Below are 16,724 nucleotides of genomic sequence, written 5' to 3' on the forward strand. Positions count from 1 at the left end.
CAGCAATGGAAGACTCGATCTTTGAATGGCTATCATTACTCTTAGCATGTTCTGCGCTTTAATACTAACAGGATGCTGTGTTTAGAAAACTTTTATAGAAAACATAAAATATTAATATATTGATTTTTAACAAATATTTAAATAATCTGAGAATGATACAGCATTTTCCCCTTTAGTATAAGATAAGCATTTGCTTGGAGTTTTTCATTATATTTCCCACAGACTTCTACAATAAACTGTAACTATAAATCAACATGCATACCACTGCACTGTTTTTGTATACGTGGATACCAAAAATGTGCTGTACTGCATCCTTTTGTAGCGAAACATATATATTCAAAATTTACATGCTGTTAAGAACGTCAGAATTGGTAGTATATCTTTCTGCATAAACATTGCTGGTACAGAAAATGCGTAAAAAGAAGCATTATCTAAACATCCCCACTTAGACAGACAGGTGAGGGTGGGTGTTACACACATCTGTACCTAACCCTGTTTTTCTCTTATCCATTCTAAAAGAGTTCTGGTTCATTGCTGCAAATTATTTTTCTGCTCATATAGCTTGAAGGCACTTTTGAAAAGGGTGACCAGGTAAGTCGTTCGACCGGGACGCATATTACAAATAGATCATACAAGGCAGCTAGAGGCCCCCAGTTAAAGGGGAAACCTGGTCACTTTTGATAAATAATCTGTCCCATCCCATAGGCCTTCCTATATATATATATATATATATATATATATATATATATATATATATATATATATATATATATATATATATATATATATATATCTATATCTATATCTCTGGGTGGCTTTTTCTAGGGGCAGCACCTGCTACCCAAGTGTTTCTCTGTAGAAGCAGAAACCTCTATTTCTAATCTCCTCTTCTAACCCACGTATTAGCTCAAATGTCAGTGCCTTACAGACCTAAAAGAATCACATAAATGTATAGAGTCTTTTTACATATTCATATATTAGTAAATAATTTTCCAAGTGTCTTGGGTCAAACAGCTTGAAAAGCCTTGGATAACTCTGATAATGAAAGGTTTCATTACAGATTACTAGATGTATGTGTCATTTAGTATAATGCATCATTTCTATGCCTATATTCTAGATTCGTAACTGAATGTAGGAAGGAAGATCATTGATACTCCCAAAACCCGTGTTCAGAACACAGACAATACCAAGGAAAGTACTGGATCTGCAGATTTCAAGACTTATTTCACTCATATTCAACCAGAAGAGTGCAAGTGCAGAGCATAAAATATGCTCTGACCAAAGGGTATTTTTTAGAAGATTATTTGCTATATATCAGTTATTATAGACAGTATTATCAAGCATTGATAGAACATTTAAATGGCAATTTGGTGCTTTTGTATTTTTTTTTAGTGTGTTAAATTTATTACAAAACCAAGTGAAGGTGAATTGCCTTTGGGGCTTTTATACTAAAAAAAAATTGGCAAGGATCCGTGCATCCAGAACTGCACTTTTTCATTATATTAAGAAATTAGGCTCCTGTAAAGTTGCAATATTTTATTTCCTCTTTCGTCACAAACGTTTATACTTTCAAACTGATAAGGCATGTCATTTTCCTTACTAAATATAAAAACACAATACAATGTTGGTTTCCGATATCTTACAAACGTAATATGTAAAGATGCAAAAACTTGGTCTGATCATATAAACGTTAGACACTGTGATCAAACTGGAGGGAGTTAATTTCATATGTAAAGACAAAAAAAAAGTTTGTCTGGAACATCTAAAGTTCTTTGGACTGATATTTCCAGATGTTTGCCCATCATAATTTGAATAACTCCATACATTCCAACTTTTAAACCATGGTTGAAACGCAGGATGAAATGTTTGCAGAACCATGTCAAACTTACACTGAATGTGATCTTCCAGACCTTTTGCACCCAACAGTAAGAGGCAATAATAAAGTTTTACAAAGCCTTCTTAGGGTATTACTCTTCACGCTGTAGTGTGCTTTTGCGCTTTGTTTTTCCTTCTATTTCAGAACTTTTCAGTCTTTCTTTAGAGGTTTTCTTCACAGAAGCCTTTGTTTGTGGCCTCCCCGCTCTTCGTCTCGGAGCCCGCTGTTTTTTTGCGGACCGAATAAGGTCATCACGTCCTATCTCCATCATGTGCTCCTCCCATGACTTCATCTCATTATCGTAGCGAATCTTGTCATCTTGGGCTAGCTGAATGTATGCCTGCAAAATATTTTCGACATCTCAATTAACACAATCTAAGAGGCCACGCCATTGTTTATAAGATGTGTCATTTAATGCTGCAAAGCTACAGCACTCAATCAGACATGGGTTAAAATAATTGTTCATCCTCGTAATCTGCAGTTCGTATTAAAAAGGAAAGCATTTTCAAACACATACCTGCTTTTGGGAGTCATTTAGGTTTTCCCAGTCATCGCGTAGACTTTTTAACTTTGCCTAAGAAAAAACACAAAAAAACATTAAAAAAAAAGTCATGTATGTTCCAAAATGTATTCCCGTCCTACATCTTTACATTTTCTTTATTTGTAGTACATCAACAATTAACCGTTCCAACGTCCACTCTCAGGCTTATTGTGGACATGGCAGAAGACCCAAGATTCATTTTATTTTTAGAAGTAGAAGGCATTACGATGACGTAAGTATCATTGTATCAAGTAGTTATAGGTTTGCTTGATTTTAAGTAAACATCACCTTATAAATATCTCTAGATTTTGCATTCATTGCCACAGTATCAATTAGTGGGCATTCAGTAGCACACGTTTGTTTTTTGAACTGCAATATACTTGTTTTAAGCAAAAGCTATTCGATTACTGTTTGTTTACCAAATAGTGTTGGACTACAACTCCCAAAGCGATAAGCTCAATGAAAGATGTGGTGATGTAACGAGGAGAACTCCTCCTTTAACTAGGGCTGCAACTAACGATTATTTTAATAATCGATTAATCGGCCGATTATTTTTTCGATTAATCGATTAATCGGATAAAAAAAAACAATATGCAAATTTTTCGTTTATTTAAAAGAATTTTGCATTGTGCCCCCACCCCTTTGCACTGTGCCCCCACCCTCACTCTGCCCTGCATCCCCACCCCCACTCTGCCCTGCACCCAGTCTCACAGCCTGCCCTGCACCCAGTCTCACAGCCTGCCCTGCATCCCCACTCTGCCCTGCACCCAGTCTCACACCCTGCCCTGCCCTGCACCCAGTCTCACAGCCTGCCCTGCACCCAGTCTCACAGCCTGCCCTGCATCCCCACTCTGCTCTGCACCCAGTCTCACACCCTGCCCTGCCCCCCCACCCCCACTCTACTCTGCACCCAGTCTCACACCCTGCCCTGCATCCCAACCCCCACTCTGCTCTGCACCCAGTCTGCCACCCTGCCCTCCCACCCCCACTCTGACCTGCATCCAGTCTCCTGGCCCCACTCTGCCCTGCACTCACATCCTGCCCTGCATCCCCTGCCCCCCCACCCCCTGTGCCGCGGACCCCCCACCCCCTGTGCCGCGGACCCCCCACCCCCTGTGCTGCGGACCCCCCACTGTGCAGCGCACCCCCCCCCACTGTGCAGCGCACCCCCCCCCCACTGTGCAGCGCACCCCCCCCACTGTGCAGCGCACCCCCCCCACTGTGCAGCGCACCCCCCACTCACTGTGCAGCGCACCCCCCCACTCACTGTGCAGCGCACCCCCCCACTCACTGTGCAGCGCACCCCCCCACTCACTCTGCCGCGCACCCACACACACACTCTGCCGCACGCACACACACACGCACACACACGCACACACACACACCCAGTCTCGCACATAAACATTCGCACAGACAATAGACAAAGAGTACTTACCTCCGCTACGAACTTGTTCCACTTCCAACTTGATAGTAGACGCGCGTCACATCCGTCGTCACGTAGCTTGAAGAAGGCGGAGACTGCAGAGCGTGGAGCAGAAGCGGGGAACGCTGGCGGAGGTAAGTAAAAGGAGCCTAGTGCTCCAACGACGAATCGATCACTCGATTAATCGATAACGGAAATCGTTATCGATGATTTCCGTTATCGATTATTATCGATTTTATCGATTCGTTGTTTCAGCTCTACCTTTAACAACTACGGATGCCCATCAATCAACATGCTGTTTTTAACTTAGGATGAAAATAACCCATCACTTTGATCTACATGTGCAAAACAAACAGAGGTTTGATGCACATATTACCAAGCTGTACCCACTGCAGACAGACGATGACACGAGATACCCCGTCCTACAAACATGGTTCCTTCTACGTATTCTCCAAAACAGAGAGAAGAGAATGAGCCCAAGCGTTTACTATGCATGCACCTTTTTTCAGTGCCCTTTTAATTTAAACTATTGCGAAATCATGTATCCCATAGACCAAGTTGGCACCGTTACATAAACATCAAAATGTCTGAAGGCGTTTGCTTACATACCGTTGTTGAAATCCCTTTTTTTTCATGAAAGTGTTCAGACATGAAGATATTAAAGTCAGAGCGTGGTCTTTTGGGCTTTCCCAATGAAGTTAACTCCTGTGTAAGAAAAGAAATCACAATGTGAAAAGGCTTGGGGGGTGAAATGTATTTACTGTTCGTACATCGCTGAATAACCTGCAAAAGCAACTATATTTGGTTCGGTTGCTGCCTTTCGGAAACTTTTTGTGATACGTCTTTCCCTTCCTTCTCAAGAACCGCTGATGCCTCGATTTACTTAGTTGAACCCAGTGTTTAACGCTACATTCATGGCAAGCCTAGATTAACCACCACTAATGTTCTAGCCTCTATATTCTCACCTATATACGACAAAAACCGCACAAATTCCAAAACAAAGATATTTTATGTATCTTATACGGGAGGAGAAAACTCCCTCTGTTACTTTTGCTAGATTAGATTACGACGCCTTTCTTTTGTATTTCTTTTACATTAAGATCTAATCCCTACCCTTTTTTTACGGATGTGTCTTCTTTTTTTCAGTTTATTTATCCTTTCAACTCTCAGGGCTTCCAATTCTACTGGAGACAGATTTTCTTTGTATTTCTTCAGTTCTTCGCTGTATTTCTGTTGCTCGGCTTTTGCAGCAGCTTTATATGGCTAAAAACGTGAAAGGAGACAGTCATGCAACTACAGGGGCTTTAGGCCAAAAAAAGATTAAAACAAGAGTCGGTAGGAGCAAAGAAGCTCATACATATTCAGTACAGATCAGCTCATAATGCATTCTGTACTGAACATTCACATCAACTGCATGTAAAAAATAATCCAAAGAAAGAAAGCAGGTTACTCACTTCTTTGGCTGAATCAGAAAGTCCATTCCATTCTATAGCAATCATTTTTGTAATTTCAACTATCTTGGCCTCTGTAAAACAAAAACTGGAAATCTAACAACTAATAAAGTGGCTTTACCAAATATTCTGAAAACCATAAGGAAAGACGACATGTTATTGGTGTTATCATAAATTAGAAATTGTGTGTGATCCCTGGGAACATCCGATAACTAATACAATTCCAAATAATTTTTAGCCACATTTCCATTTAAAAAACTTCAGTGCAGGGGGAGATGTACTGTGCTTAGGCTCTTTGTTTCTGGACACAACCTAGCTAGTCTATGGTGGCTAGTAGAACATTTAACTCAAAGACAATAACATACAACTTGACAGTCGCATAAATTAAGAAATTCAATACATATTATACAGCCCCCCCTTCTTACCTGGGAATTTTTTGCGCAGTATCGGTTGTTGTTGGACAGTGTAGCGAAAATATGCTGTCAGTGGTCTCTTTGGATGATCATCGGGAATGTGGGTTTTGGAAAACCACCTTACTCCAGAACACTGTATAGATGAGACGCTGCTCAGCAGGCTTCTGCATCTGGTGGGGGGAGAAACATCTTCATGTAACTGTTTGCAGGCAAGTGAACAAGAGAACGGAAGGTGACAATACTCATGAAAGGCCCTCTCCCTGAGCTTACAGAATTGGCACAATGTGGAAATTATAGTGAAATGGTACAGAACCATCATGTAGGACATTGTCAACTTATACTATTATATTTTTCCTCTCTCTCTCATTATATATATATATATATATATATATATATATATATATATATATATATAATTTATTCTAACGTCCTCGGCATCTAACTACAGAGTGGGCAAAAAGTTCCCCTTGTTGTTAAACATTAAAATAGACAAATTAGTAATGCCAAATAAGTTGTTTCTTGGATAAACGGTGTTTTGGAAATTAAGAAACCTGAAGAAGTTATATGCCCCGGGGGAGAAAACATTATTGGGGAAAAAAAATATTCAATTGCTCTGAAGTGGACTGATTTGCTAGAATTCTGGTTATAGAACTGTAGATCACTACAGTTTCCAAACAAATCAAGCAATAAATTTAAAACAAAGAAGCAATGTTTCTAGAGAGCAGAATACGGAGTGTCACTGACAGCAACCGTATACCATCTAACAGCGCGTACTATTTACCGCTTTCTACGTACGTGTTTGTCAGATATAACACATAATTACATCAGCCTAACTTCTGTACATTTATTTTTAATAACCCATCAATACATCGTACAGTAACTGTCATCCGCCTTTTGGACTTCATGGCTGAACTCTACGTCTGTAGGTGGCCATGAGGGCATTCATTGTAGAGCTGAAACAACGAATCGATAAAATCGATAATAATCGATAACGGAAATCATCGATAACGATTTCCGTTATCGATTAATCGAGTGATCAATTCGTTGTTGGAGCACTCGGCTCCTTTTACTTACCTCCGCGAGCGTTCCCCGCTTCTGCTACACGCTCTGCAGTCTCCGCCTTCTTTTAGCTACGTGACGGATGTGACGCGTTCCGGAGGTAAGTATTCTTCATGTCTATGTGCACGGATCGCACAGAGCCACTCGCACAGAGCGAATCGCTCTGTGCGAATGGAGCCACTCGCACAGAGCGGTTCGCTCTGTGCGAGTGGCTCCACTCGCACAGAGCGGTTCGCTCTGTGCGAGTGGCTCCACTCGCACAGAGCGGTTCGCTCTGTGCGAGTGGCTCCATTCGCACAGAGCGGTTCGCTCTGTGCGAGTGGCTCCATTCGCACAGAGCGGTTCGCTCTGTGCGAGTGGCTCCATTCGCACAGAGCGGTTCGCTCTGTGCGAGTGGCTCCATTCGCACAGAGCGGTTCGCTCTGTGCGAGTGGCTCCATTCGCACAGAGCGGTTCGCTCTGTGCGAGTGGCTCCATTCGCACAGAGCGGTTCGCTCTGTGCGAGTGGCTCCATTCGCACAGAGCGGTTCGTGAGTGTGGGTGCAGGGCAGAGTGGGGGTGGGGGTGCAGGGCAGAGTGGGGGTGGGGGTGCAGGGCAGAGTGGGGGTGGGGGGTGCAGGGCAGGAGACTGGGTGCAGGGCAGAGTGGGGGTGGGGATGCAGGGTGTGAGTGTGGGTGCAGAGCAGAGTGGGAGACTGGGTGCAGGGCAGAGTGGGGGTGGGGATGCAGGGCAGAGTGGGTGCAGGGCAGAGTGTGAGTGTGGGGGCAGGGCAGAATGTGGGGGCAGGGCTGGGTGCAGGGCAGAGTTAGAGACTGGGTGCAGGGGCACAGTGCAAAGTGCTGGGTGCAAAGTGCCAGTGCTGGGTGCAAAGTGCCAGGGCTGGGTGCAAAGTGCTGGGTGCAAAGTGCCAGGGCTGGGTGCAAAGTGCAAAGTGCTGGTGCAAAGTGCTGAATGCTGGGTGCAAAGTGCTGGATGCAAAGTGCCAGGGCTGGGGCAAAGTGCTGGGTGCAAAGTGCCAGGGCTGGGTGCAAAGTGCTGGGTGCAAAGTGCTGGGTGCAAAGTGCTGGGTGCAAAGTGCAAAGTGCTGGGGCAAAGTTTCTTGAACAGTAATAGTCCACCTCTTTTCAGAATGTTTGGGGTTATTTTGTTTCATAAATATTGTGTTTGGGTTCTTGTACTTTGAAAATATTGTTTTTTATTACATCATAACAAAATAAGAATGTTAATGTAAATTTTAAGTTGTTTTTTAACATCCAGTTCATTAAATTCTTTTAAATAAACGAAAAATTTGCATATTGTTTTTTTTTATCCGATTAATCGATTAATCGAAAAAATAATCGGCCAACTAATCGATTATTAAAATAATCGTTAGTTGCAGCCCTAATTCATTGTGTTAAAGAGATGGGTGGCAACAGTTAAGGCAAGTATTATCTGCCATAAAATCACAATTTTTGCTGAGTAACAAATACCGTATTTAATACATAGGTAATTAGCCCTTTGGTGATAATCAAGGGAACAATATAGAAAGATATATATATATATATTCGCACCCTAATGTTAATGACACCCCAAACTTCACTAACATAAGCTGAAATGATAATCAAAGCACGTCAATACAAGGGTATTTGGGATAAGACATTTTGGTGCCTTTTACCTGTATATTAGTTATTGATTTATATAGCGCCATCATATACTACAGTGCTGTACAATGGTATATGATAAAGCTAATCTAAACCATGAAAGTAACATTCTTAGCAAAATGAGTATTTCATTGCCGCGAGCTGACAGGTGCACCTGCTGCATGTCATTAATACTGCAAATAGCCTGAGGGCTAAAATACGGGTTATCGCGTATAAAATACGCTAAATAGGAGTTTATCTCATTCAGGCAGAAAGGAAACAGGATAACGGAGGTTTTATGTGTGGCCACTTCTTGCCGTGAAAGGGCAGGAAAGGGGTTAAAGACAGACTCCAGTTTAACGGGAGTCGGACAGGTAAATGCGTTGCACAATATAAGAGGGTTGGTAACATCACTGGATTTGCCCGCCACCTTGTAGTCGATGCGAAGGGGAGCCCGACCGCCGATCTGACAATGACCCCCAATCCACGAGATATCAGAGATGCCATAACTGGACGAGCAATGCGATCACCCCGCTCAATCCACTACTTCCGGTCCCGGGACATGCTGGGAATGCTGTCACTTTGCGTCACTTCCCTTTTGCGCTCGCTTGTAAAATGTACGGTGAAACCAATGACCATATGTATAAATGGTATCAATAATTATTAACAGACACATTGATGAGGAATTAAATCACTTATGCAGCGGGTATCTGTATTATATCGATTCCCGGTTTACGCGCGTTTAATGTGTCACGTATAGTCGGTGGTAATTGTTTGCTGTGCGACGTAAATGCTATACGAGGTCAGCGAGACTATTTATAAATCTCTTCCTTGTCAAGAAGGTGATTGATTGGTGTTTTACTCATTCTACCAAGACCTCGGAAGTTGGATAATTATACATCGCACAAGAAGGTTCAGCGTCCAACAAACATCTACAGCCAAGGGCATATACTATAACATCATTCTTAGTTCGTTAAATTTGCGACATGTCATATTACATGTAGTCACCAGCGCTAAGGGATATCATAGCGATGTAAAAAATAATAAAAAATATGAGTAGCGTTATTAGATTGCGGAACCCATATACTCGGCATCAGTTTGTAGTCGGATGGATTTCAACGCTGTGCCCATAGGAAAGACGCCTTGTGAGAGTTCCATGTGGTTCCGGTTGATGTGCTGCGCATGCGCAGTGGGTAAGTGTAGATTCCTACGAGTATGGTAGCTACCAGGAGGGGCACGAGGGTAGACCCCTCAGAGGAGAGGGAAGGAGAGGAGCCCCGCGGACAGGTATGTTGGGATTACTTTAGATTTCTTGCACCGTAGCGTATCGGGGTTATCTACTAACCAGTGTGTTTTACATGCGGTGAAGCGTGTGCACTGAGAAGGCTAATGTCGGCTTGGCTTTCCCGCATTATATACCGGGTTTATTCACTAAAGGGAGAGATGAAAATGGAGTTGTGTGTTTAACTCCATCGCTTCACTATTCATGAGGAAGGGCCAACCTCGGCAGGTTACTCCTGATAGGACGGCTGATCGGGCCCTGTATAATCTTAAATGTATAAGAAGATTTTAAAGAACTCTGGCTGGATGAACTATACATTATGCAGGGCCAGCCAAGCGCTTTCTCCATTAGGATATTCATAACGTGAAGTCACGGAGCTGAAGCAGCCATGCATATTATATACGGGGAGGGTGCCTATGGCCGCAATATATCATGTTTAATAATTAATCTATAGAAGTAGTCGTATTGTAGTGTTATGGGGAAAATGATCTCCTGCTATACCTTTGGCCTCGCATTGAATTGATCTTCTTTTTTTTAACTGTTTTTATATAAATAACATTATGAAATATAAGTTCTTTATGTCATTTTACAGCTTTTTTCAGGATACCTTCTTTGGACACAGCTGTAATTCTTGTCTTTCCTTTTATACTTGATTTTAATAAAAATACTGGTTTTGAAGAGGCATGGTATATTAAAAAAAATAAATATGTAAGATATGAATTCTTTATGAATATTATTTTTTTAAAAAACCTATTTTGCAACAATGAGACAAACCATAGGTTCATTTGTCAAATACTCTTTGTTTAACAATAATATTTAAGGTTATTTGTTATTGTTTTTATCTTTGGCAGCCTGCCATGGATATCACAACTCCAGCATCTCAAGTGAAAACACGAAGCAGGGTGAAGAGAGAATCTCAGTCGGAAGATGCTGGTGGTAACGATGTAGATGTAGAATCCACCATAAACGTTACTGCTAACCCATCCGAGTCACTGAAGCTTGGTGCACAGGTAGTCACCAGAAGAAGACGCAAAAGTGGGCAGTCAGATGGCGATGTTTCTGAAGCAGATTCTACCACATCGAGTCATTCCACAAGAACAAGTCGGAGTAGACAAGCTGGATCCAGTTTGACTGATTCTGCAAGGAAACTAAGAAGTCACAGATCGCTTTTGGTGTCTGAGCCAATCCCAGAGTCCAAGGAGGATGGGGATATATCTGAAGCAGAATCAAATTGTTCTTCAGCTTCTTCTAGAGTTAAAAAAAGACAGTCTGCAACAATTTTAAGCTTGATAACTAGAAGTAGCAGATCTGTTTTAGCACCTGAGTCTGTCATCAATATTAAGGAAGATACTGAGGTTTCTGAGGCAGAGTCTAACTGTTCTTCTGTGTCAGGGATCCGTAGTGTTAGGAGAAGTAGAAATAAGAGTGGTATCCGTATTCCAAAATGCCCATCTCCTCCTGTTGTTGAGTCCTTAGCCGATGAAATATCCGATGCTGAATCTTGCAGTTCTGGTATTTCAGCGCGACCTATTGCCAGACGGTTAAGTATGAGAAATAAATATAAATCGCTACAAGTTAACGAGCCTTCCAATGAAGCCAAAAGTGAAGCTGCTCAAAAACTAGAAACACCAATAAAGCATGAGATGGTATGTGGTGCAAGAGTCTCAGAACTTATGTGTTCAGAGAATCGTTTGTCAGAGACAACACTGTCCTCTCCACGCAGGAGCGTTAGGATTGGTCAAAATAATGTCACATTGATGCCTGTAACTGAACCACCAGTTGAAGAACATACAATAGAAATGCCTAACAAGACATCTGATGAAGAGGACAGGGAAAAGTCCACCTGCAGAAATCTATCTGAAAGTTTTGTTGAATCGCCATCAACAAAAATTAGTTTGAAATCTGAGGATGCCATAGATCAAAGTGGCAACTCTGAAAATATGGTGATAGATGTTGAACTTCATTCTTCAGAGTCAAGTGACACCAGGAAGGAGACTGCTCTTATTTTGTCCACTGACAATAGCAGGGAAATTCCTAAAGAAACAGAGAATGACCTGGGTGAAGATAAATGTAATGAGGTACCTCATGCAAAGATAAGCTTATTACTTGATAGCGATGACAGTGACCAAACAGAAGAAAGTGATGAAGAGTTTGAGGAGGAGGAGGTGGAATGCAACAAGGCATTTGGTGATAATGGAAAAGAGTCAATGGAGTCCCATCAGCTTTCAGAAGAATTATTGGGAGATGGCCTCTTTGTTATTGACACAAAACCCGGGATAGACTCTAGTGAAAGGTATTACTTGGATTCTAAAGAAGATGATGCAGAAGTAGAAGATAAAAAGGAAGAAGATGGTGAGCCATGTAAATCTAGTGACGATGATTTTATTGATGAAGACGCAGATGATGACGATGATGCACTATTGAACAAACCCAAAACGGGATTGTAAGTGTTAAAACAATATTGGAAGCAGAATACTCAGTATTGCCTTTTTAAACCTGTACTTGAAGTTAAGAGTAGTAGCAGATGCGTTTTGTTTCTGTAGCTGCGCTGTTTTAATTGAACTATACTGATAGCTGTGTAGCAGATAAGACACACTTTCATTGTGGAGAGTTGAATGCCTTGCTGTCCCAACTGGATGGAGCAGCAACCAACATAAATGGGTATACATCCCAGGTATCAGTGCACCTATGAATTATTTTAAACGGAATAATTTGCACTGTCTGAAAAGTCCAGCAAAAACTTCAGGTTTGCATGATATAGCAGTTAGTTAGCAGTTATCAGAACAGGCAAGCATAGATTTGGAAAGTCGGAAAAATGTCTTAAGTGTTAAAGCATAGGTGTGGTTCCCAATAACACATACGCTAGTGTAATTAGTGTTTGCAGGCAGTTATAACAAAACTAAAAATTCTGATCTGACAAAACTGTTTTACATTAGTGTTCTACACACACTAAGCTATAGCCAGCAGTGTAACTAATATACAAAACATAAGAAAAACTGTTTACTCCTTTTGTCATTATGTACATTTTCACATACAGCCATGAGAAAAACAAAGTACACCCTCTGGATTCTATGGTTTTACATATTGGGACATAATAATCATCTGTTCCTTAGCAGGTCTAAAGAAATGGGTAAAAACAACCTCAGATGGACAACACATGACATGCAGTGTCATTGTTTATTCAACAGAAGTAAAGCCAAAATGACGGGCAGCAACGATTGCTTCTCAAAGGTCGTTTCTGATGTCTTTCCTCCTCCGCACTGTTAACACGCACCTTAATGCTCCAGACCAGCAAACTGCTAAAACTTTCATTTTTATAGATGTGGTCAAGGGCATTTGATTGACAGCACCTGTCTGCTACATCGCATAATTACTATGGAAGGGCGTACTTAGTTTTTCACACATAGCTTCTCCATTTTGGCTTTTCGTTTGAATAAATCCTGACACTGTATAATAAATGTCATGTGTTGTTCATCTGAGGTTGTAATTACCTTATTTATAGACCTTCTAAGGAACATATAATTATTATATCCTGATATGTAAAACTACAGATTTCAAAGAGGGTGTACTTTTTTTTTCACACGAATGTATGTGCAGCTCTACTTCCAGCAGAAGTCACAAAACTCCTGTTGCGCAATAGTGTCATATGTATACTTTGCTTTTAGTAGTTTTGTGGATTCGTTCTAAAATATTAAGTATTTAATATTATTGTTTTCTTATTCTTCAGTTCATTATCAACCAGTATAGACACAGGGCTGAAAATGAAGGACTTAGGGGGCTTATATATAAATTTTGATGCCTCAAAGCCAAACCCTGGACCGAGTGTGCTTCAAAAAATGAAGCAGGGACATAAAAAGAATGACGAGGTAACTACTTTTTATTAAATTTGTTTAATTGCATTACAACTAACAATTCATTTGTCTGGAGGTGAACATGTGTGTTTGTTTTTGCTTCCTTTAAGATGTTCTACCTACTCCCCTGATTTTAAAATTGTTATGACCAAAGTCAGCATTAGAAACATCATGCCCTGTAGTGTTTAATGCTGAACCTACTTGACGTGGTTAGCTCAAATACAAAAAGTTTTAAGTAGACTTCTGCAGTCCCCATACTCTTTAAGCATTATAAAAAAGTTTCCCCGATTAATTTCCTTTCGTTAAGTGATTTTTTTATTTTTTATTTTAAGCCAGAATTAAATTCACGTTTTCTTTTCAGCTCTTGAAGAACAGCGTCATAACTCCCGACTTTGAGAAAAAGGATTGTGTCCCATCCAATCGAATGCATTCGAGAAAGTTGAAAGAACTACGTAGGGTAAGTGTTTATCCTGGATGATAGCTACCTGGTTACCATCTCTGTTGATGTACCAGTACATCTATAAATGGGATACCAGTATACCCAGCATCTAGCATTTTTTTTCTCCTCTTTAGTATTTCTGGCTTTCTGCTGACAGATTGGGTGTATTGGTGCTTGTAGTTTTCAAAAAAATATATGGTTTGATGGGGTCAGAGGACATGAGGTCAGAATGACCAGATTTGAAAGAAAGAAAAAAGGTTTTCAAATAGCAATCCGCTACTTGCACTCATTGCCCTATAACTTTCTAAACTCAGGACAAATTAGATTTTGTACATGAGTAAAAGGCATTTAAAAAAAAAAAATCAGAAAATGATCAAAATGGTATCAAAAGAAAGCCCTTGTCCTGCAAGGAACAGTAATTTGTGTGGGCACACTAAATGAGAGAGAAGAAAATTACAGCTAAACACAAGCGCCACATAAATATTACAACAGCTTTGGTCAAGAAGGGTACATAAAGAAAGATGAGTCCTTAAGGGGTTAAATGAATAGGAAGTCAAGTGTGCCCAAGCATATATTGCAGTGCATTCTGAATACATTTGCTGGCTAATTGGATGTGGCTGTAATAATGTTTGAAGGCATGTATCCTCAATAATAGCAATGCATATAATGATTTCCTTAATACACCAAGCAGTATTCTTAGTTTTTGTGTAATTATTGCAGTTAGTGATGTCCTATTTTCATTTTGTTCGTAGCAAGATCGAGAAAAGACCACTGGACAGGGCTGGTTTGACATGAAAGCTCCAGAACTAACTGATGAACTGAAGAATGACCTCAAGGCCTTAAAAATGAGGTCTGCGATGGACCCAAAACGCTTCTACAAGAAGAATGACCGAGATGGCTTTCCTAAATATTTTCAGGTATAAACTTATTCTGAACCCTGAGCACATCCTTCTGGAACTAAAATTACAAACATGTATAGTATAAGGCTATGGGGATGTATACGTGGAAAAACAGCTTTTCAGAGTGGAATTTATTTTCTAGGTTGGAACAGTTGTCGATAACCCCATAGACTTCTATCATTCTCGAATCCCAAAGAAGGAAAGGAAGAGAACAATTGTTGAAGAGCTTCTTGCAGATGCAGAGTTTAGAAGGTAATGCTCCTGGGACTATGCCTTCTAATTTGTGACCAAGTAGTCTTCTGTGGCTACATCATACTTGCACAACTAGAAAACTAGAAATCCAGCCGACCTAGTCATTACCCTCACAGTATAATTTAATTACCAAAACATGTTTGGCCATTTCATCTTTTCTCAAGTTAAAACATCTGTTTTGAAAATACATCAAATTTTAACAAAACGTTGAATCAATTAATTGTGCTTTTGCTCAAGAGACAAGGAGTTTATTCCTGAAAGTTTTCTTTCAACTGCCTTACATTATGAAGGGCAAACACTAGCAGCTCTCTCAAGCACAGAGTTCAGCAGACCCTGTGTAATGCATAATTTAATGGGTGAATTAAGACATTTGCTAATTTTGCAGGGCTGGCCAAACAATTCCTGCAGCAGAGACTTACTGGGGTTGTAGAGTTAGGTGATAGAGGTAATACTCTTAGTGAACAGATGAGTAAACTTTTCACTTACTATTTCAGGTACAACAAAAAGAAATACCAAGAGATCATCGCAGAAAAGACAGCTCAGGCGGAAGGGAAAAAGAAACGCAAAAAGAAGAAATTCAGAAATTGATCACGTTTGCTGATTTTATGAAAGCGCTAACTCTGCTTTTCAACTAAATAAATAACCAGGAAAACAAAGCTTTGTACGACTGTGAATCAAAATCTAATTATCAGAACAATTCTTACATGCCTGCATCTATTTTTTCTCGTTTTGTAAGACTGCATTTATCTCTACTTCATTTCAGCTTTAAGGAATAAGTTCTGCTTTAAGTTCTAGGTTGATCAATATAAAAAGGCATAAGATTAAAACTACCTAGTCCATATTCAAACCATGTTTTAAATGATAGTCTATTCGATCATCGTAATAATAATAATAAAAAAAAAACACTAATCCAGATGACCTTTGCATTTGCTATGAACACAGTTCTCTTATAGCGTTGTCTGGGACTATTGTCTTTATCAACTATCTGAGTTCCATGTGAAAAATGCATATTAAATAGGAATAATAAAAAAAAACTACAACTAAGGAAGTGTAAAATGCTGAATAAGAGCTAGGTCTGCATATAAGAAACAATTGGTAAAGTACAATAACTTCTGGATGTACCGTATTTGCTCGATTATAAGATGACACCCCAAAATCAAAATATTAATTTAGGAAAAAAACAAAGCCTGAATATAAGACTACCCTATAGGAAAAAGGTTTTACTGGTAAATATTAATTCATGTAAACTAATTTTAATATTTAATAAAAGCTATGATTGAGAAAAATTTATTTTATTTATTTTTATTTGCCAACCTGCCCCCCCCGTTATGCACATCTGCCCCCAGAAATGCCTTATACCCCCCTATTTATATATACCTCCAGAAATGCATTTTAACCCCCTATATGCCACTGTGCCCCATGATATGCCTTTTAACCCTCTATGCGCCCCTCTGCCCCATAATATGCCTTTTAACCCCCTATATGCCAGAGTGGCATATAGGGGGTTAAAAGGCATATCATGGGGCTGAGTGGCATATAGGGGGTTAAAATGCGTTTCTGGAGATATATTGCTAACAGCAATCACACTCCTATCAAGCCAAGGCAGCCAGTACATGCT

The 16,724-nt window shown here is 40.3% G+C and overlaps 2 protein-coding genes across 2 annotated transcripts; one reads left to right on the top strand and one right to left on the bottom strand.

The window, feature by feature from the left end:
• Nucleotides 1-1,521: 1,521 nt before the first annotated feature.
• TFAM (transcription factor A, mitochondrial) lies at nucleotides 1,522-8,965 on the bottom strand. The gene is made up of 7 exons (XM_053450163.1): nucleotides 8,814-8,965; nucleotides 5,717-5,874; nucleotides 5,295-5,365; nucleotides 4,954-5,103; nucleotides 4,450-4,545; nucleotides 2,394-2,450; nucleotides 1,522-2,216 (listed from the first exon to the last, which is right to left on the bottom strand). Exons 1-7 carry the CDS (start codon nucleotides 8,888-8,890, stop codon nucleotides 1,968-1,970), a joined length of 858 nt encoding a protein of 285 aa, XP_053306138.1. The 5' UTR covers nucleotides 8,891-8,965; the 3' UTR covers nucleotides 1,522-1,967.
• A 606-nt stretch (nucleotides 8,966-9,571) lies between these two features.
• Nucleotides 9,572-15,953, top strand: DNTTIP2 (deoxynucleotidyltransferase terminal interacting protein 2). Its single transcript, XM_053450155.1, has 7 exons — nucleotides 9,572-9,670; nucleotides 10,517-12,108; nucleotides 13,393-13,531; nucleotides 13,878-13,973; nucleotides 14,708-14,872; nucleotides 14,997-15,106; nucleotides 15,601-15,953. The coding sequence occupies exons 1-7, from the start codon at nucleotides 9,599-9,601 to the stop codon at nucleotides 15,692-15,694; spliced, it is 2,268 nt and encodes a 755-aa protein (XP_053306130.1). The 5' UTR covers nucleotides 9,572-9,598; the 3' UTR covers nucleotides 15,695-15,953.
• The last annotated feature ends 771 nt before the right edge of the window (nucleotides 15,954-16,724 follow it).

This window comes from Spea bombifrons, chromosome 11 (genome assembly GCF_027358695.1).
Source record: "Spea bombifrons isolate aSpeBom1 chromosome 11, aSpeBom1.2.pri, whole genome shotgun sequence".
Taxonomy (NCBI): domain Eukaryota; kingdom Metazoa; phylum Chordata; class Amphibia; order Anura; family Pelobatidae; genus Spea; species Spea bombifrons.

Bases quoted from the DNA above. Each gene is read 5' to 3' on its own strand.
- DNTTIP2 (XM_053450155.1), top strand. From the start codon at position 9,599: ATGGTAGCTACCAGGAGGGGCACGAGGGTAGACCCCTCAGAGGAGAGG. The intron at 13,974-14,707 runs GTAAGTGTTTAT...TTTTGTTCGTAG, and splicing joins AGTTGAAAGAACTACGTAGG to CAAGATCGAGAAAAGACCAC. The intron at 15,107-15,600 runs GTAATGCTCCTG...TTACTATTTCAG, and splicing joins GCAGATGCAGAGTTTAGAAG to GTACAACAAAAAGAAATACC.
- TFAM (XM_053450163.1), bottom strand. From the start codon at position 8,890: ATGGCATCTCTGATATCTCGTGGATTGGGGGTCATTGTCAGATCGGCG. The intron at 5,366-5,716 runs GTAAGAAGGGGG...TTTGTTTTACAG, and splicing joins ACTGCGCAAAAAATTCCCAG to AGGCCAAGATAGTTGAAATT. The intron at 2,217-2,393 runs GTATGTGTTTGA...AATATTTTGCAG, and splicing joins TAAATGACTCCCAAAAGCAG to GCATACATTCAGCTAGCCCA.